Consider the following 20698-nt stretch of genomic DNA (forward strand, 5'->3'; position numbering starts at 1 on the left):
CCCCTACCCAATTTTTATTCTTGTTGATTTTATTAAATTTAGCTCATGTTATGGAATATAATGTTTATATTGAGTTTGTCTTTATTCTACTTATTTTCCCCTCCCCTCGTCCTCATCCTATGCCCCTGTTCCCTTCTCTATTGCAAGAGATCCATCCCCTGTGCCCTTGTTATCTAGTTCTTGTTTTTTGTTGTTGTTGTTTTTGTTTTTCTGGTAATGGGGATCGAACTCAGGACCTTGTGCTCGCAAGGCAGGAACCATGCCACTGAGCTAAATCCCCGGCCCTGTGCCCTTGTATCTATACTTTATTATTGTTTGTACCTTGCCTCATTCAAATGAGAGACACGATACAGTATTTAAGCTTGTGTGTCTGGTTTATTTCACTTAACATATTTTCCAAAGGCATCCATTTTCCTACACATATCTCAAGCTTGTCATTCTTGATTTTTTTTTTTTTGGTACTGGGGATCGAACTCGAGTCCTTGTGCTTGTGCAGCAGGCGGCGAAACCACTGAGCTAAATCCCCAGCCCGAAGCTTGTCATTCTTTATAACTGAGTAGTATTCTATTTTATATAGATACCACATTTTCTTTATCCAATCATCTGTTGATGGGTATGTAGGCTGCTTCCAGGATTTAGGTATTACTAGTTGGGCAGCTATAATCATTGGTATGCAAATATCACTGTAGTATGATGTCTTAAGCACTTTGGGGAAGATAATCGGAAGGGGAATAGCTAGGTGAGATGAAATTTCTAATTTCAGTTCTTTGAAAAATCTCCATACTGATTTCCATAACGGTTGTACTAGTTTACATTCCCACCAACAATGAAGGAGGGTTCCTTTTTCACCACAGCCACTCCAGCATGTTATTTGTTTGTTTGTTTGTTTTTGGTACTGGGGATCGAACTCAGGTCCTTGTGCTTACAGAGCAGGTGATGGAACCACTGAGCTAAATCTCCAGCCCTGTTATTTTTTGATTTCTTAGTGATTGCCATTCTTTCTGGAGTAAGATGGAACCTTAGGGTTGTTTTAATTTGCAATTCTCTAATGGCCAAAGATGTTGAACATTTCTTTATATATTTGTTGGCCATTTGTATTTCTTTCTCTGTGAAGTCTCTGTTCATTTCTCTTGCCTATTTAATGATTGGGACTTTAATTTCAGTGTGTTTTTTTTTTTTTAGCTCTTTGTACATTCTAGATATTAGCCCTTAGTCACTCTACTAAAAGATTCTTTTGCTGTATGGAAGATTTTAAATCTGATATAATCCCATTATTTTATTCTTGCTGTTATTTCTTGTGGAAACAATGTTCTGTTTAGAAAACCCTTTCCCAAACCTATGTCTTCAAGTGTTTTACCTATGTTAACTTCTAGTAGTTTTAATGTTTCTTTTGTAATGTTTAGATCTTTGATCCATTTAGATTTTAATTTAGTATATGGTGAGAGATAAGGGTCCAGCTTCAATCTCCTGCAAACAGATAACCACTTTTCCCAGCACCCTTGTTAACTAGGCTATCCTTCCTCCAGCATATGCTTTTGGCCCCTTTGTCAGAGATCAAATAGCTGGATGTGTCCAAGGATGTCTCTGTATGCTCCATTCTGTCCCATTGATCCACATATCTGTTTTTGGTCCAGTACTATGCCATTTTTCTCCTGATGATAGCCTCTCCTGCTTTTTCCAGGGTATACTTTAATCTTGTTTATTCTCCTTTACTCAGCCCAAGCTTGCTCTGTATAGCCAGTTTCTCTCTCACTCTTCACTTTTACTTTTTCAAATAAACTTTACCACTGCTTTTTGCTCATTTTGTTCAATTCTTTGTTCAAGATGAGAAGAATCTGGAATCCAACTACAGAAGAAGTGAGCAACCCCAAACTTGGTAATGATTATTTGGTGAGCCACTTTTAGAAGAAAGTATCCACTAATACCGCTACATTGCTGAAGTTGGTTACTAAGTCTAAGAGTTTTTCGTGTAGTTCTTTGGGTCATCTATGTAGAGTCTCTAAAACTTCTATGCTGTCTCTAAAATTTAGGATGGGCCTTACCTACAAGGCCACGTTAGCAGTTAGTAAAGAGTACATGTACATTCTACTGCAGCTACTTGGTAAGAGAATATATATATACCTCTATGTATGAGTACATATTTTGTACACTAAGTGAGCTTTCTGTAATACAGCGTCCTCCCCACTCTGCCTCCTGTGTACTTAACTGAAGGTGAGAGGAGGAACTGGGGCCCTGGCACTAAGTGGGGCCAGGCTGCCTCTCAGTTCTCCTGCTTCTCTGAATTTCTCTCTCAAAGGTTTTAGGTCTTTCTAATCACAATTTGCCAGAAACCTCACTGAGGCCCGTCCCTTTCCCTGCCTGTTCCCCATCTTTCTCTACAGTCCTCAGTCACAGTCACTTGGTGAAGTCACTCCCAGCCCTAAAGCCCCACTTTCCCCAGGGCCATCAAGTAGCACTGAGCAGCCCTTACAAGAAGCATGGCAGCCCTGGAACCCGGTCACCCGAAGCCCCTCCACCCAGCCCACTGTGACCCACCAGAGACAGGGACGTGACCGTGCTGAGGAAAGTCCTTCCTGTGCTCATGCGGACTGCCAAAGTGGGAATGGACTTCGCCAGAGAAAGGGAAGTGAGAGTTGCCCAAGCAGCCTGCGTGATTAAAGGAAGAATTCATTTCCTTTTAAAAAACTTTTAATGTAATACAAGTAGATATTAATAAAGAAAATATGGGGGCCGGGGATTTAGCTCAGTGGTTCCACCACCTGCTCCACAAGCCCAAGGACCTGAGTTCGATCCCTGGTACCAAAAATAAATACTTGTCACTGAAATAAGTATACTTTGGGCTGGGGATTTAGCTCAGTGTTTCCGGCGCCTGCCTCGCAAGCGCAAAGTCCCGAGTTCAATCCCCAGTACAAAAAAAAAAAAAAGAAAATATCAACAGTCTATGGAAAAATAATTTTTCATAATAAAAATAATTAGAAAATAATAATGGTAAATACACTGTGTATCATGATCTGAAAAGAGTATATTTTCAATTGCTAATCTATCGCTCAACTCATATCCAAAAATACTATGCCATTTTTTTGCATAAAACACTTTAATTATTAACAAAGTATCTCACATTCAGTGTAATTTTAAACAATTTCTTCTTTCACAATATCTATTATATATTTTGGTCCTTATTTATACTTTGTTTCTCACATCAGAGAAACAATGTGATATTTACACATGTGTGTCTGATTTCTTTCTTTTTTTTTTTGGTACCAGGGATCGAACTCGGGTCCTTGCGCTTGTGCAGCAGGTGGTGAAACCACTGAGCTAAATCCCCGGCCTGATTTTTTTCACTTAAGAGTATGGCCTCCAGGAGCATCCATATACATAGAAAAGTTTATCCTTCTTTATGGCTGAATAGTAACCCATTATATAAAGAAAACAACATTTTTTTTATCCATTCTCAAATCGATGGGCATTTCAGGTGTTCCCATGATTTAGCTGTTTCAAACTGTGCTGCTATAAACATGGGAGTGCAAATATTGCTGTGGTATGATGCTTTTCATTCTTTTGGGAAGATATCCAGAAGGGGGATACCTGGGTCAAATGGGACCTTTAATCCTAGTTTGTTTGGTTTTTTTTTTTTGGTACCAGGGATCGAACTCGGGTCCTTGCGCTTGTGCAGCAGGTGGCAAAACCACTGAGCTAAATCCCCAGCCCTAATCCTAGTTCTTTGAGGTATCTCCACACTGATGTCCACAGTGGTTGCTCTAGTCTACACTCCCACCCACAGTGGAGAAGGGTTCCTTTTTCCCCACAGCATTGCCAGCATTACTTGTTGGTTGATTTCTTGATAATAGCCATTCTTTCTGGAGTGTTATGGAATGTCAGCATTGTTTTAATTTGCCTCTCTCAAATGACGAATGATGTTGAACATTTTTCATGTATTTATTTGCTGTTTCTACTTCTTCATCTGAGAATTGTGTATTTACCTCAGATGGCCATTTATGGCTTGAGTCTTTAAATATGGGGGGCTCTGATTTTAAAAAATTCTTTATATATTCTAGATTGTTTTGTCCAGTTTTCCAAATCATAAGTGAAACCTATTTTCTGCCAAGTTTTTAAATATATTTGTGATAACAAAAATATTCTCTTCTTTAAGATTTTGAAGAATCCCCTGACAATAGGATTTAGTCTTTAAGCTCTTAAAGGGAAAATACATAAATTTGACAATATTTTCCGCATCCATTTTGGACATTTATATACAGACATAAATCAGTCTTAACGATTTGTGTTTTTCCAGAATTGTCCATTGGAGGAAGTGACATGATTCAAGTCACACTGTGAAAGGGTCATGGTGGATGGTACTTTAAGGAGTTAAAAAGAGAAGCAAGGAGACTGTGAGGCCACTGCCAGTGTCCAGCTGAGGGATGCTGGTCACACTGGATCAGCGACGTGCCTCATGTACTGACTGAAGACATAGTAGAATCAGTTTTGTCACTGAAATGTAAGGATAGAGGTGACATTTATTGGGACAGGAACACTGTATGGGAAGCATAGCTAGAGAGTTTAAATTGAGACATGCCAAGCTGCAGATACCATCAGTCAAGTACAGATGCCATGTAAGGAGCTGGACTTTTACAATGTGGAGTCCATTGGAGATACCCAGCCTGGGAACTTCAGAGTACCCAAAGTACTTGAAATCACAAGATGATATGATATTAGCATTACTGTCTATTCCTGCCATACCAGACCACAATACACTTAGTGCCTTAACACAACACAAACTTACCATCTTGTAGTTCTAGAGGCCAGAAGTCTAATGCATCTCTGGAAAAAAATTAAGGTCATATTCCTTCCAGTAGACTCTAAGGGACAATGCATTTTCTGTTCATTCAAGATGCTATAATTCTATTGTTTGCCATTAGAAACTCAGGTTCTTATTTTCCTGCAGGCTGTAAATTGAGGGTCTTTTGTGTAAGAACACTGCATTTCCTTGACCCGTGCTTGCCTTCTTCCATCTTCATGGCCAGTAATGATGAGTGAAGTCCCTTTCACATCCTATCTCTCTTACTTTTCTGCCTTTTCATCTTCCACTTTTTAAGAACCCAGGTGTGTTACTTTTCTCTCATTGCTCAGACAAAATACCAGACACCCAAAGTTAAAGGGGAAGACATTTATTTGGCTCACAGTTCAGAGGTTTCAGTCCACAGTCAGCTGGCTCCAAGACAGGGATGGCAAACAGACATCCCACAGGAGAAACAGCATGGCAGGCACAAGATAGCAAAGGCGACAAGATGGCCTTTATGAACGTCTCTCTGGCCCTTTTATCTTATTCAGACTACTGGGATTAGGGCAGTGCCAAACCAGTCACTCACATGTAGTGGTTTAGCAATCACACCCCCTTTACCCCAGCATCACATATCCCATATTCAACTACCTCTGAAAAAGCATGAGGCTTTGGGGGACATCTAAACACTAGCCATAACACCAGGTGGTTAGTTTGGGCCCACTCAGATAATCCTGATAATCTCTCCATTTCCAGCCCTTTAACACTGAATCATCTGCAAAGTCCAGTTTGCTATGTAAGGGAAAGTCACAGCGTCCAAGGATTAGAGCATGGGCAGAACCCTAGAACGAGAACATGTAGATAGTGAAGACAGGTGGTCTAGGCGGTCTGAACCCTGGGATATTCCACAATTTAGAGGAGGAAGAGATGAGAAAGAAATCAGGAAAAGAAGCTCAGGGGCAGCCACTGAGTAGGAGGAAAAGAAGGGTGGGTAGTGAGGACAGTGTTCTGAAGTGTCCAGGAAGATGAGGACTTTGAGCTGCCCATGGGACTTAACGATGTGGAGATCCCTGGTGACCTGGAAAAGAACACTTTCAGTATGCTGGTGGGGCCAATGCATGACTGAGAACTCAAGACAGGGGGATTTCTCCCAAGAAGGTATACACATGGCCAATACGGACATGAATAAATGTCAAACATATCAGTCATTAAAGAAATAAAAGTCAAAATCACAATCTGATACTACTTACATGTATTAGGATGGATATAGTCAATAAAATGGATAATAACAAGATGTGAAATGGATAGGAAGAAATCTTGTTACATCTTGGTAGAAATGTAAAAAAAAATGGTATAGCTAGAGTGGAAAATAGGAAGCATGATTCAGGCTGTCTAGAGGGACAGAATGAGTAGTGGATATGTATACATTTGGAAAGTCCTTTATCGTGGGGATTGGCTCAGGGCCTTCTGGAGGCTGAGATGGCCAAAGACCTGCTGTGTGCCTGCTGGGGTTGGGAAAGCCACTGTAGTTCCAGTGCAGATGTAAAGGGCGGAGAACAAGAGGAGTCCTGGTGTGTGTCCAGGCTGAGTCCAAAGGCTTAGGAACAAAAAGTGCCTGTGTCTGAATGAGGGTAAGAGAGCTGTCCAAACTTAAACAGAGAGGATCAATTAGCCCCCATTTTATTTTTTTGGTCAGTTCAGACTCGGGAGATTGGATGATGCTTGCCCATATTGGGAAGGGAAATCTATGTTACTGAGTCTAGTAATTAAAATGCCAAGTTCTTCTGAAAGCAGATCCATCCAGATAGAAGTAAAGCGTTAACAGTGACTTTGGCATTCCATAGGCCCGTCAGGTTGACACATAAAATTAACCATGCAAGAACAAAAGAAAAGTAGCCTAAAGAAGGAAAAACCAATGGTCATAATGACAGGTTGGATGTCACAGATGAAAGACAGAGTCAAAATAAGTGAAATTGTGATCCACTGAGGACCCAAATCATGACTTCACCACACACACTTTGGAGAACTCTGAAGGTATTAAACCTCTGGATTATATTCCACCATCTGCACAATGCAGATTTGTGCTTCCCAAGTGAAATAAATCAGAACCACAAGGTTAAATATCACATGGTGTTTCTTATATGAGAAACCCAAAATATAAAGAAAGAACAAAATAAAAGATAGATAATAGGAAAGGGAGAGAATGGGACAAATGAGAATGGGACCAAGACATGAAGGGACAGGGAAGGGAGAGAAGGGGGCAGGGCAATAGAAACTCCCCAAACACATACAGCCTATACAAAGCCTGCAAGACCTTGAGAAAACAATCCAAAAATTCATTTGGAACAAGAAGAGACATAGAATAGCAGAAACAATTCTAGGCAATAAAAACAAGTTAGAGGGTATCACAATCCCCAACTTGAAACTATACTACAAAGCTACTGTGATAAAACAGCATGGTACTGGCAAAGAAACAGACCCAAGGATCAATGGAACCAATTAGGAGATGCAGAAACAACTTCAGAAATACTCAGCCTCCTCATCTTTGACAAAACACCCTCACTGGAGGAAAGATAGCCTCTTTAATAAATAGTGCTGAATAAACTGGGTTTCAACTTGCCAAAGATTAAAACTAGACCTATATCTCTCACCATGCACTAAATTAAAATTGAAATGGATTAAAGAACTAAATATGAAAACGGAAACACTAAACCAGCTGGAAGAGGTTAGGTAGAGAACTCTTGAAGGCATTGGCATAGGAAAAGATTTCATGAACAAAAACTCAATCACATGTGAACTAGCACAATAAATCAGTGGGATCTAATCTTATTAAAAAGCTTCTGCACAGCAAGAGAAACCACCAACAGCATGAAGAGACAACCCACAATGTGGGAAAAAAATTTTACCAGCTGTTCTACCATCTAGAATATATAAAGAACTTTTAAAAAATCAGACCTCCCAAACTTAGAGACCTAATCCAAAAATGGGCATCTGAAATGAACTGACATTTCTCAGAAAGAAGTAGAAATAGCAAATAAACATATGAAAAAAATGTTCAATATCACTGGTCATTCGAGAGATGCAGATGAAAACAAAACTGAGATTCCACCTCACCCCAGAAAAATCGGCTGCTATCAAGAAACAAACCAATAACAAATTCTGACTCTGCTGTGGGGGAAAAGGAACCCTTCTCCACTGTTGGTGGGAGTGTAGACTGATGCAACCACTGTGGAAATCAGTATGGAGAAACCTCAAAGAACTAGGATTGGATGTGCCATTTGACCCAGCTATTCCCCTGCTGGGGATCTTCCCAAAAGAATTGTAAGCATCATACCACAGTGACATATTTGCACCTATGTTCATCGTGGCACAGTTTTTAATAAATAAAACTTGGAAACAGCCCAAGTGCCCATTAACTGGAGACTGCATAAAGAAAATTTGGGGTTTTAAAAAATATGCAGCCAGGGCCGGAGATTTAGCTCAGTGGAGATTTAGCTCAGTGGTTCCGGCGCCTGCCTCGAAAGTGCAAGGTCCAGAGTTCGATTCCCTGGTACCAAAAAAAAAATGCAGCCATAAAGAATGAGAAACTAGAGACATTTGTAGCTAAATGTATGCACATTGAGGGGATACTCTTAAGTGAAATAAATAGGACACACATGTAAATACCAAATAGTTCCTCCAGTGTGAGAAACTGAAAGTGTAAATAAGGATCAAAATGTATAATAGATAATGTGAAATAGGAAGAAAATGTCCAAAGGGGAAGGGGAAGTGGGAGAGGCAGGGGAAAGGAAAGAAGGGAAAGGAATAAATATGAGAAAAGGAAAAAATGGAAACAACGTCTCTGTAAATAGGGAGGGGTGGAGGGGTTGAAGGGAGGGCAGGGGAAGGGGAAAAAAAAAAGAACCAAGATACATCACGTAAAGGTACAAATTCCTAATAATGAATGTCAGCATATTGTATATCTAAAATGTACCAATAAAATTGATGAAAAAAAAGCCTGCAAGAGGAAAGAGGAAGCTGGGGCTCCCACCAATGTTGGTGTTCCAGCACCATGCAATCCAGACCCCATCCTAACTCCTCCAGGGTGCAATCAACATCCCTTTGTAGTTCCTGTTTCTGGCCCCTGTTCTCAACGACAGACTTGTGACAAAGCAATGAGGACTTGCAGAGTCCATCAGGCAGGTTCTCCTGGGAGTGCCTCTGGAGAGGAGTGCTCGGGCTATGTCAGTGACTGCAGAAGAACCTTGGCTTGCAGGCGTGTGGATCCTGAGTGTGCAGGAACAGTGGGGCGCTGTTGGAGAAGTCACAGGAGCAGCTGTGCTCAGGGAGGAATGTCCACTGGGTCAGGCTAATAAGATCAAGGGCACCTGGAGCTGAACCAAAGCCAGAGGAAGTAGGCGACCCCAGGTGTCAGACTCAGAGGGTGGGGTGTCCGAGGAGTGTTTCATTCTCCTATTTCCTCCAATTAAATCATCTTTGTAGGCAGGCATGGAGAACAAGCTTACTGTAGACACTAGTAAGTGGCCCCCTTGCTTCTGGATGTTGTTCACCAATACGCTGGGAATACAAGACAGAGGGTTCTGGAGAAGCTGGGGATAGATACGGTGGCCCCAGAGGGACCTCTGCATACCATCAATGTCCATTCACATGAATGTTTATGAATTCTCCCAAAGCACCCAGCACTACACTAGTCAATTATAAATGTGCTTAGTTCATGCTGTAGATATTACAAAAAGGTAAGAACAGTGGGGACAAAAATAGCAGGGGTCTGAGTTTAGGAAGCCCAGAGCTGGGCAGTGGGTGACCTGTGAGTAGTCAGGCTGGCCACCACTCCCAGCTCTCACCTTGTCATTTTCTTCATGAGGTTTCCATATTATAATCTGCCTGTAAGAGCTCATCAGTGCAGACCTGTTGGTCCTGCTGCAATCCTGCACCAGAGTCATTGACAGAATGGAGATTGATTTTGTGCCAGGGAAACCAGTAATGCTCCCCCCCACCATGAACCTGAGGTCATCATGGTTACAGCCACTATCCCCTCTGCAGGACCCACTTCCTGGCAGCAAAAAGTGCAGGCCAAAGGGAGCCCGGGGCCAATGGGAGAGAGGGGAGATCTCGGAGCCCAGAAGGGAAATCCAACCTGCATTGTTCCAGCACCATCTTCTTCCTCTTCTCATGAAGCTTCCAAAGATACAGTCTAGCTCCAAGAAGCAAAATCACAGTCATGAAGCCCCCTAGTAAGCCTCCCGTGAGGCCAGCGGTGGACTGTCCAGATCTACCTGTTTCCCACACACTGAGAGAGTGAAAAATGGTTAAGGCAGGAGAGAAGTCAAGATACCCACTGGAAGGGTGAGAGAGTAGAAAGGCAAAGTCAGAAGTCCTGATTCAGGGACGGAAAGGAAGGACCATGCAGAGTCATCATTCAACCAGTTCCCCAGCTCCTGCATGGTGCTGGGACGCTGAAATGAACAAGGTAGGGTTGGTGCCCTTGAGAAATTCGGGAGCTATGAGGGAAGGCAGAAAATACCAGCGGCCAGAAAGAGGGACCTCACTGCAACCGAGGTTTAAGAAGGTTATAGGGTAAACTTCCTGAAGAAGGTTATAGGGAAGAGTGGGAGGTTCACCGATATCAGGGGGAAGTGAGAAGTCCTGCAGGGGAGGGACAGGTAGGGAGGAGCTGTAGGTGACCAGGATCACAGGGAGGTAAAACCTGAAGCCAGATGGAGAGGCGTCATGCTGACTGGAACTTTACCTGACACTCCTAGATGGGAGGCGGGTGGAGGATGTAACAGGGGATTATAACTGACACTGCCATGAGGGATGCCTGCACCATTACTGGAGGAAGGGCAAAGAGGAGAAGACTGCACACAGCTCCCAGATCATCCATTTAGTCAATAAAACACCTACTGTAAACTGTAAACACCTACTGTACTTGGCCAAAGGATCAAAGAGAGAACCAAACTGTGTCCCTGCCCTAAAGGCACTGCAGTTTGTGGAGGATTCAAGTACACAACTGACCAATACTGGCTGAGAAGAGGTGATGCTTTAAAGGCTCTCAGGGGCAGCGCAGTCAGAGGGTACAGCAGCAGCTCTGTGTGCCGTGTGCCCGTGAGTGCACAGCATGGGCAGACAAGTTGTGAGCCCTGCGTCCTACAGGGAGAAAATGGAGGTCAGATCTGGAGATGAGCCGGGCATACGTCCACTTTTCCAGAGCCCACTCTGTGCCCACAGTGTGTGACAGACAGGGAGGGAGAGTCACTGCTGCCTGCAGCAGCGGGGAAGGGCAGGAATGTGAGGGACATTTACAGGCAGATGTGAGTTGGATGTGAGTTGGACTCCAGACTTCACAGGGTGATCATGTGCAGGTGGGGGTGCAAATGAACCCAGCAGGGAAGAAAGCCTGGAACCCCACACTGCAGTGCTCCCTGAGCTTCAGGAAGCCCTCCCCTCCAACAGGAAGGACTCACCTCGTGGACAGATGTCACTGAGGTCTGAGGTGGCTCTGTTCTGATCCGCGGGGTTGCTGACCAAACAGGTGAGGCTGCCATTGGCCTGGCTCAGGGGCAAGCTCGCAGCCTGGGTCCAGGGGGTGGGGGCTGGTACTGGTGTCCCTCTCTGCTCCAGCTCTCTGGGGAGGCCCTTGCTCTCCCAGGTCACATTCAGGTTCTCTGTCGCCCCTGTGGGTCTGCACTCTAGGGTGGCATTGCACCAGCCTGCTGTGACAGACAGCGACTTGGCCAGGATCTGCGGAGGGGACACTGGCTCTGGGAAAGTGAGGACAAAGAAGAGCCTCACATGTCACACATTCTCTCCAATTGTCTCACTGCAGCCTATGCAAGTGCCCAATGAGGAAGGAAGGAGCACTTGACAAATAAAACACGTTTGCCTCAAGCTAACTGTTGAGCAAGAGACAGTAGCCACTGACTTAAGCCTTAAGTGATCTCCCTATATTAAGCAAATTTTAAAATTTTCCCATGAGAAAAGGATGGTTAGACCCCCCCTTCCAGGAACCATTATGTTCCACAAATTGGGGTCTTTTCTGGAAGGGGAAAAGATCTGGCACAGAAGCGCTTGTCCTGGTCTCTGCGAAGACACAGCAGAGCTCCATCTCTCAAAGGCGGAGACATCTGTGAGAAGCAGGGGTCGTGGCCTGGGTCACAGCTCCGAGTACAGTTAGATCGCGCCCTGAACCTGTGGTCCAGGCAGGAAGACAAGAGTCAGATTCACTAGCAGCCCTGGGAGACACATGGGACTTCAGACTGTGGAGGCCGCTCTTGCTAACAGGCGCTGCCCTGTACACAGACGCCCAGGAAACGAAGCTGGAGAAGTGGATTTCCTAAGGAGCGCAGGAGTCAGCGTAAACCTTCTCCCACAGCTCTCACGGCTTGGAGAGCTGGAGTGTGGAGTCCAGTGAGAGCGAGCCTCAGGCTTGTGCTGCACGGGAGGAGCGAGGACGGGAGGACCAGGTACACACGCGTTCCTAATGTGGTGGGAAACTGGACTGGCCCCTCCCACCCACATCCTGGTCCTCAGAACCAGGGAGTACGGTAGGTGACACGGTAGAGAGCTGACCTTGAGATAAGTGATCGCTGCAGATTGTCTAGGTGGGCCCAGCCTCAGCACTAGGGTCCTTACAAGTGGAAGAGGGACAGAAACGAGCGTCTCTGAAGGACGCAGTGTGAGGAGGACTCAACCCAGCCACGCTGGTGTAGGTAGAGGAAGGGGACCAAGCCGAGGAACGCTGATCACCATAAAGCAGTGGACAGGGGATGGAGTGGACTGTTTTCCTCTGGAGCCTGCAGAAGGGAGCACAGCCCTGCTGACACCGGAATTTCAGCCCAGGGAGAGTCACATCTGGTGCTGCTGCAGCACAGCAAGGTAATGCATTTGTGGTGTTGGTGCCAATAATGGGTGTTAATTTACTACAGCATCAGCAGAATACGGATATAGAAGTTAAGTAAATTTAGACATATAAAGAACAATTCATGTTATTGTAAATATAACCAAATTCCCATTTTCCTCCCCCAAAGCACTGGAAGGGATCTCTCTTGTAAAAATCTCAGTTTTGCTTTTTGTGTTAAACACACCCCATTTTTAGGAGAGAGATGACATACTGGTGGCTGGAATCTAAATAGAATCCTGCAGATTTTCATCTATGAGGCTCCTAGGCTCAAAATAAGGAGGAGGCCATGGGGTTAGGGTGAGGAGGTGTCACTTACCACAGACCTTGAGGTCGAAAACTTGGTGAAGGTCTTCTCCTGTCACTAACCAACACTGTGCCGTGTACTGCCCACTGTTCTGTGGGCTCAGGTTCCTAATCTCCAGGGATGTCACACTGGGCATTTGGACCCTTCCTTTGTACTTGTCCTGTAGCATCAACAAGGTCCCATTGTAGATTGTCAGCATCCATGTGTGCTCGGTCCCAGAGAAAAAGACCCAGGTGATGTCCTCCACCATGGCTCCTAGATCTTTTCCTGGCCACTGGGTCACATGGAGCCAGACAGAGCCTCCGCAGATCCCCTTCACAAGAATGGGGCCTCAGAATCTTGAATCCCAGTGCCATGATCTCCAGAGCCCTGTGCAGAATAACTCCAGACACCTACGACATCGAAAGGGGGAACATGAGTATTTCCTCAGCGAGAGGCAATGAGAGAAACAGAGGGCTTTTCTTTTTCATCAGTCCCCTCAATGTATTCCTTGATTTTCACAAGGCCCCAATAGAGCCATGGAAGCCATTCTGGGCCTGAGCTGGATCTTTGCAGTGGGGCCTGGACGTCGCACTGACCCTGGCTGGCCTTCAGGGGTTTCCTGCCTTGAAATGGCAGTGTGAACCAAATGACCTTGTGGATCTAAACCACCAGGCACACCACTGAGCCCACGGTGAGTGCCTGACTGTAGGAGGCAGCTTCTAAAGCAGCTCCCTAGGACCCCCTCCTCCTGTGCAGCCCGTGTCCAGTCCCCTCCCCTGCAGTGTGCACTGCACTGAGAGACTGGCTCTGAGGTGCAGAAAACAACAAGAATGGCGGGAGGTCACTGACTGCATCCACAGAAGACAGACACAGCTCCTGCTGGCTCATGCTGGCTCCTGTCCTTCCCTGCCTCCTGCTGGCTCTGATGGAGTCAGCTGCCCTGTCATGAGCTGTCATGTGCAGAGGACCCCATGGGGAGGTGCTGAGGCAGCCTCTGGGCTACAGCCAGCCAGCCATGGGGTCTCCTCCTGGCCATGGTCCACCCATGGTGCCCGGAGCTGCTCCTTCCTCCTCCACCCTTGAGAGGTGACACCCGGCCCACACCTGGATCTCAATCTGCTGGACCAGGGTAAGAAGGCCCAGCTGAGCTGCACATGGGCAGTGGCCACTCCGACCCCAAAACTGCCAGTGCAGGATTTGCTTTAAGGCAGAAAGTTATGGGGCAATAGGTTCCTCCAGGTAGAAAACTAAGACAATAACAAGTATTTTCCTCTCCCCTCTGTCTAGGGAGTACATAGTTGAGGTGGGCTAGGTGTGATGTAGTTATAGTTCCACGCTCTGTCTCAATCACACTGTGTTCTGCAAATGAGGGAGGGGTCTTGTCCCAGTGGCTTGGGCTCCACCCCCTTGAAGCCCACAGCAGCCTCTCAGCCTCCTTAGAGGATGAGAAGTGTGGCACACACTTGTAATCCCAGCACTCGGGAGGCCTAGGCAGGAGGAGCGCCATGAGTTCAAGGCCAGCCTGAGCTACCTTGTGAGTTCAAGGCCAGTTTAAACTACATAGCAATACCCTGTCTCAAAAAAAAAACAAACCACACTAACACATCCCCCCACCCAGAGAGCGCAAGTGTTCCCTTTTCCATATCCTCGCCAGTGCTTCTTATCTTTCCTCTTCTGGGTAATACCCATTCCAACAGGAACGAAGTGGTAACTCATTGCAGTTTTAATCTGCATTTCCCTGATGATTAGATATTGAACATCTTTCATATATCTGTTGCCCATTTATTTCTCCTCTTTTGAGAAATATCTGTTCAAATATGTTGTTCATCTTTAAATGAGATTACTTATTTTTTTGCTATTGAGTTGCTTGAATTCCTTAAATATTAGAACATTAGTCCCTTTCAGAGGTACAGTTAGCAAATATTTTCTCCCAAGTCAAGGGTTTTCTCTTCATTCTATTGTTTCCTTTCCTGTGGAGAAGCTTTTTAGTTTGATGCAATCCCTTTGTCAATTTTTACTTTGATTTGGAGTTCTAGCCAAGAAATCATTTTCCAGATCAATGTCTTAGAGCTATTCCCTTAAGTTTTCTTCTAGAAGCTTTATATTTCAAGTCTACATAGTTTTAAGCCTTTATCCATATTGAGCTGGGTTTTGAATACACGGTGAGTTGCGTCTCCAATTTCATTCCTGTGCACGTGGAGATCCAGTTTTCCCAACACAATCTACAGAAGAGATTGTCCTTTCCCCATTGTACTTTCTTAACACATTTGTGAAAAATCAAATCAATTGAGTATAAATGCTTGGATTTCTTTCTGGCCTTTTATTTTGTTCCACTGGGCAATATGTCTATTTTCATGCCTAGTCCATGCTGTTTTATTACAGTAACTTTATAATCTATTTTGAACCATGGAATGTGATGCATCTGGCTTGGTTCTTTTGTTTTTGTTGTTTGTGGTCTTTTCTGATTCCATACCAACTACTGGGTATTTCTTTATATTTCTATGAAAAATGCCATTTGGAATGTTGATTGGAATTCCACAGAAGTCAGGACAGCTTGTTTGCCCCTGGGCCAAAGTATTACTTTCATGAAGTTCGATGTGTCAATTTTTAAAGAACTTATTTATTTTACATCTTGCTTTAAAGGAGAGTCCTCACTTCAAAAAGGTATGCTTTTTTGTTTTCTCTAGTTTTCTCTCTTACTTTCATGGTTTCAGTGCTAATGTTTAGTCTCTGATGGACCTGAGATTTATTGTGGTGTCAGTTAGCTGACATAGTTCGATGGTGCACTGGAGCAGTGGCAAGACTGGAGTCAGTGAGATCCTATGTGAGTCCAGGTCCTCCCTCTTCCTGCAGTGTGAACACGAGCAGTAATTTAATCCCTCTGGCTTCAGCTTTCTCATCTACTAAGTGGAAATGGTGCAGTGGTGGCGAACCTATTGCACACGTGTTGCAGCGGGCACACAGAGCCCTCTGTCTGCACCCGAGCCAAGTCGGCCTAGCATCGCCCCGGTAGGGGAGCATTGGATAACAGTGCACACAGGGGCAGTGTTGGCACTTGTGATAAGTAAATGGGTTTGGGGTTGCAGTTTGGGCACTCAGTCTCTAAAAGGTTCATCATGAAAATAGCATGTACTTCAGTGAACTGTTCTTTGGATTTAAGCAGGGAAATACTTCCAGCACAGTATCCAATAATTGTTCCCCTTAATCCAGCCACTGTCATCATCACCTTGAGTATCACTGGACCAAGTACACCTGTGTCAGAATCAGACCTTTCCAATTCCCGGGCTGGTGTGGTTTCCTCACCACCACTTGCCCTTCTCAGGGTCCCCTCCTGGGAATGGGGATGGGACTCAGGGAGTCAAATATCCTGTGGGTCAAGCTCATAGTGCCTTGAGTTCAAGGTCCAGCCCTGGTTTTTGTGCTCACCAACACCTTGGGTTTAAAAGGAAATTCACCAATCTGTGCCCACAGGGCAACCATTAACTCCCCTGTTACCGAGTGCCTGAAAACTTCTGTAGGCTGTGGGAAGGTGGAAGAAAGGACTTCTTATCCCAAGCTTCAGCTAAAGTTTTCTAACTGTATATCATTAACTCTATTTGGTTAACCCATTCCCCCCTCTCTTTAGTGGGTGGTCTTACCATAGAAAAGTACTCTATGTCACATTGAGAACAACTCCATAAGTTGTTGAGTTCTTCAAGTCCAAGTTCAAAGTGCACCTCTTCCCAAAGTCAGCACTGCAGATAACGGGTACCCAGAAATGCTCTGGACCTGTGTGGCCCAGCAGCTCTCTGTAAAGGGTTTGCTCCATGGCTGCTGGGCTGAGCAGGGCCCTCTTTTTTTTTTTTTTTTTTTTTTTTTGGTACTGGGGATCGAACTTGGGACCTTGTGCTTGCAAGGCAGGCGCCAGAACCACTGAGCTAAATCCCCAGCCCAGCAGGGCCCTCTTGATTCTTCCTTTGCACCAGTTCTAGCACCTTGTGATTCCTTTGATAATTAATGAGAGGAACACAGTAAAAGTAGGAGGTAACACCTTCCATACAGAGTTTATCACACACTGAAATATAGTTTCCCACTGAAACCAGTAACAAAACCAGAACTTCCCCATTTCTAAAAACCTGATACCAAGCTGTTTTTCAGGAAGCAACCACAGACCTTCAGAGCAGAATGAAACCAAAAGTCTGCAAGAGGCAGGAACAATGGCTGAACAGTCCTACAGACCTGGATTAGGAGCTGGAGCATGGTTCACAATGGGAAGACAGACCAAGTAGTGGAGTTACCGGAAACTCCCAATGACAATGTGTCCATAATGTCTACAATGCCCATTGTGGGTGCCATAGACTATGCCACTGTGAGTCCCTGTAACAGCCTGCAGCCCTTTTCTGTTCCTCCCCGCCAGGCCAGAAAATCCATCCCCACACACACGTCCTACAGGGAAGCAGCCTTGTGCCTGCCTTCTGTCTCCTGGTCTAGGCACCTACCAGAAAGCTCTCCCTGCAAACACCAGCGCCATAGCATTGTCTCCAGGTCCAAGGCAGGAAGCCCCAGGTGGCGTCAGTGCAAACATGGACTGTAAATACAAGTGAACGCTTCAGTGCAGTGCTCAGAGAAACAACCCTCTTTTCCAGCGGGGAAAGAAGCCAGCTGGACTCACTGAGAGACAGTATCTCCAATTCAAAAGGGCACCTTCCTTGGGAATTCCAGGGAGCATTCTAGTCAGAACAAGGTTTGCTGCCCTCCCTGCCAACCCTGCGAGTGGGTCACCCAGACAACAGCCGGTGTCTTCTGTCCCTGCACAGACAGGACCTGCAAAGGCCTGCCTGAGGCTTTTCTTAGCTGCTCCTAACTGGGGCAACACTGCAGCCTTCTGAGCCTGGTTTGGGGACCACGTTTGCAGAGGCTGTGGGAAGGGCCGAGATGTCCCTGGGCAGGGAGACTGTGGTCAGGAGCCCTGAGAACCCCTGGGACCTCAGGTGGAGAGGGCTGAAGAGGAGAATCCCTTTCCTGCGTTGGGGGCTGAGGAAGTGGCCACAGGGACAACCCACATCTTCTTCAGGAAGACTGCAAAAGTGTAGAAGTAAAAATGGCTTTTAAGTTTAAAAACAGAGTTTCGCTTTGCTCTGCTGGTTACAGGAAGGGCCCTGGAGATAACCTGTCAAGGCCCTTCCTTCTACAGAGGAGGGGGGCTCCGGGAAAGCAGACCTGTCTGGGGCCTCAGAAGGCAGAGCTGGACACTGAGCCAAGGACACTGCCCCCCAGCTCTCTGAACTTTTCCCCTCTCTGGAGTTCACCCTCCCTGCACTGCCTCCCAGCAGCTGCTGCAGTCTCATCCTCCTACTGTGTCCCCCTCTGGAGGGCAAACCAAGTGCTTGGAGTGGCTGAGCAGAATGGAGACATCTGCTGCCTAAAGGTTAAAGAGCCAGCCCCTCCAGATCGCCCACTTCCTAGACTAGGAGAGAAGTGTTAGAGAACTAAACATTAGCAGGCTAGAGATACAATGGGAGTTCAGCATAGCATGTCCTGCCAATGAGAGTAAAGAAAGTATAACAGATTTATAATCAATTTGTTAGTCTCAGAACCAAAGCAATGACAGAGCACAGTGAAAATGTAAGGTTATACATTGAGCACTTTCTGTATGGCATTGAGCTGCCTCTTTCTGAAACAAGACACACAGCATTCCTGGTCATCACAGCCTGTGGCCCAAAGATACCAGAAAGGAGAACATTGTTTAAAGACCCTCTTGGCTTGGGCTGAGACCTGATTATGAGAACGTTTCTTTCCTAAGTTTTTTAAGTGACTAAGTCCCTTGAGGGAACACTGGCTATGTGAAAAGAACCAGGAGGACATTTGTGGAATATCAACATCCACAGTAACCTGGATGAAAACTGTCCATGGAGATAAAGCAATGGCGATCACCCTGGTTCTCCGAATCCCAGGGGTAACTCTCCTGTTTTAAAAAAATATCAGAACTCCCTCAGTGCTGATGCCTACAGACACAGCTCCGCTTCTCTCTGAAGCCACAGTACAACACTTCAATCTGGCTGTTTGGTCCCGAATTGATGGGGACCTCCTCTGCTTTTCAAGGGTTGAGGTGGGAAAAGTGATGAGAAAGAAAGTCCCACCCCAGGTCTCAGGACCTGAGCAGCAGTTCAGGGTGCAGGGGAGAGGGCGCTTCCCAGGGAGGTTAAAGGCTGCTTCTCGAAGTACTCCTCCTACCTGACTCCCATGCATTGTCGCATTTTAAATCAGCACCGAGGTGCAGTGCAGAGTGCGCACATGGCTGTAAGATGCACCTGAGCCCCAGCTGGGTCCAGGAGGGCCACGCTTTCCTGTCACTAGAGAAGCCCCAGAAACCCAGACCCAGCAACTTCTTCTGGCTCAGGCCCCAGGGTGCCCATGCAGCTGTGTCCACAAGACAGCAGCACAGGTGCTGAGAATCTGCTCAGTTCCAGGCCAGGGACAACGTGTCCTTGGCCTGTATTCCTTGGACCAGCTTCTCACTTTGTCTCCACTGCTCTCCCCAGGCCACTCCTGCCTCTCCCTGCTGATAGTCATAGGCAGCTGCACTCCCTGGTCAAGATCCCTTCCTGTAGACAAAGCCGCCCTAGCTCAGGATCCCCAGCCTCATCAACACCAAAAGCCAGTTTCTCTTCAAAGCTTATCCAGGGCTCTACCTACCATGCTGCATTCTTAATCTTAGCAGAGGGATTTTCCATTTTTGTCCCCAAAGACTTCAGGGGCCCATAGCCTTCAGGACTGAAGGATTCCAGCTGTCCCAGTGCCTCCTAATTGCCCTCCCTTCCAGGGTCCCCGCTACTCACTGAGGAAACTGAGGACTCCTAGGAGCCACGAGGCCCAGCAGAGATAGGGAGCTCTTAGGCTGGGGTCCATCACAGCTGTCTGCAGCTCTGCTCAGCTGCAGAAAAACTGCAGAGGGAACAGGCAGGAAAGGAGGAAGAGCTTAACACTTATATGCTAACTCCCAAGAGGGCGGGGCCGCAGCTCACCACCAGCAAGACCAGGATACACAAACACTCAGCTCTTTCCTCCCAGCACATAGAATATGCCTGTCATGCGTAACTGCAGAGTAAGTGCACACACACCCTACTCCAGGTGGGTCCACATCCTCAAGCACAGAGCCAGTTTGTCATTCCCACACAGAGACCTCCACACTCCTGCCCCCTCCTTCACCTGCTCCTGGATGCACAGCTCTGCCCCTGGCAGTGCCCTCCCCACTGCCAGGCTGTGGCCGGGCACAGACACGCATTCTCCCAGCAGGCCTGGCTTGGTCCTGTGGATCTGGAGAGACCTCAAAGCTTCTTGGGCTGAAGGCTTGGTCCCCAGCTGGTGGCGCTATTGGAAGGTGATGGAAGCTTTAGGAGGTGGGGACTAGAGGGAGGCAGATGTCACCAGCGGCATCTTGAAGGGTATATTGATTGGCATCCTGGATTCATTCTCATCTTCCCCCCGCTTCACCTGTGTCCTCCTTGAGCTGAGCCATTTTTCTCCACCACATATGCCCAACCATGATGTTCTCCTAGCCCGGAACCCAGAACCAAGCAGCCAGGTGACCACAGACTGAAGCCTCTGAAACCATGAGCCAAAAATAATCCTTTCTCAGGTAAGTTGTCACAGTGCCAGAAAGGTGACTGACATGCCAGCCTAGGCCCTCCTGAGTTTATTGGTTTTCCTCTCTCCCCATCCCAATCAAAGAGTCAAATTTCCAGTCTGATTTTCT

At 46.1% G+C, this 20698-nt stretch overlaps 1 protein-coding gene across 8 annotated transcripts; it reads right to left on the bottom strand.

The window, feature by feature from the left end:
• Positions 1–3508: 3508 nt before the first annotated feature.
• Positions 3509–19927, bottom strand: LOC101720789 (SLAM family member 9-like). 8 transcript variants are annotated; one of them, XR_015450687.1, is made up of 7 exons: positions 19782–19914; positions 17442–17530; positions 12994–13373; positions 11242–11538; positions 9915–10067; positions 9622–9705; positions 3509–9334 (listed from the first exon to the last, which is right to left on the bottom strand). XR_015450687.1 is itself a non-coding variant. In XM_087209715.1 (7 exons), the coding sequence occupies exons 3-6, from the start codon at positions 13229–13231 to the stop codon at positions 9635–9637; spliced, it is 663 nt and encodes a 220-aa protein (XP_087065841.1). In that variant the 5' UTR covers positions 13232–13373; positions 17442–17530; positions 19782–19914; the 3' UTR covers positions 3509–9334; positions 9622–9634. The 8 variants fall into 8 exon arrangements, 5 of the variants coding, with proteins under 5 accessions (XP_087065841.1, XP_087065842.1, XP_087065840.1 ...); XM_087209715.1 differs by having other exon boundaries at positions 9915–9971; XR_015450688.1 differs by lacking the exon at positions 9622–9705.
• Between the last annotated feature and the right edge of the window lie 771 nt (positions 19928–20698).

This window comes from Heterocephalus glaber, unplaced genomic scaffold, assembly GCF_053883595.1.
Source record: "Heterocephalus glaber isolate CG9 unplaced genomic scaffold, H.glaber_assembly_v1.0 deba00001060, whole genome shotgun sequence".
NCBI lineage: Eukaryota > Metazoa > Chordata > Mammalia > Rodentia > Bathyergidae > Heterocephalus > Heterocephalus glaber.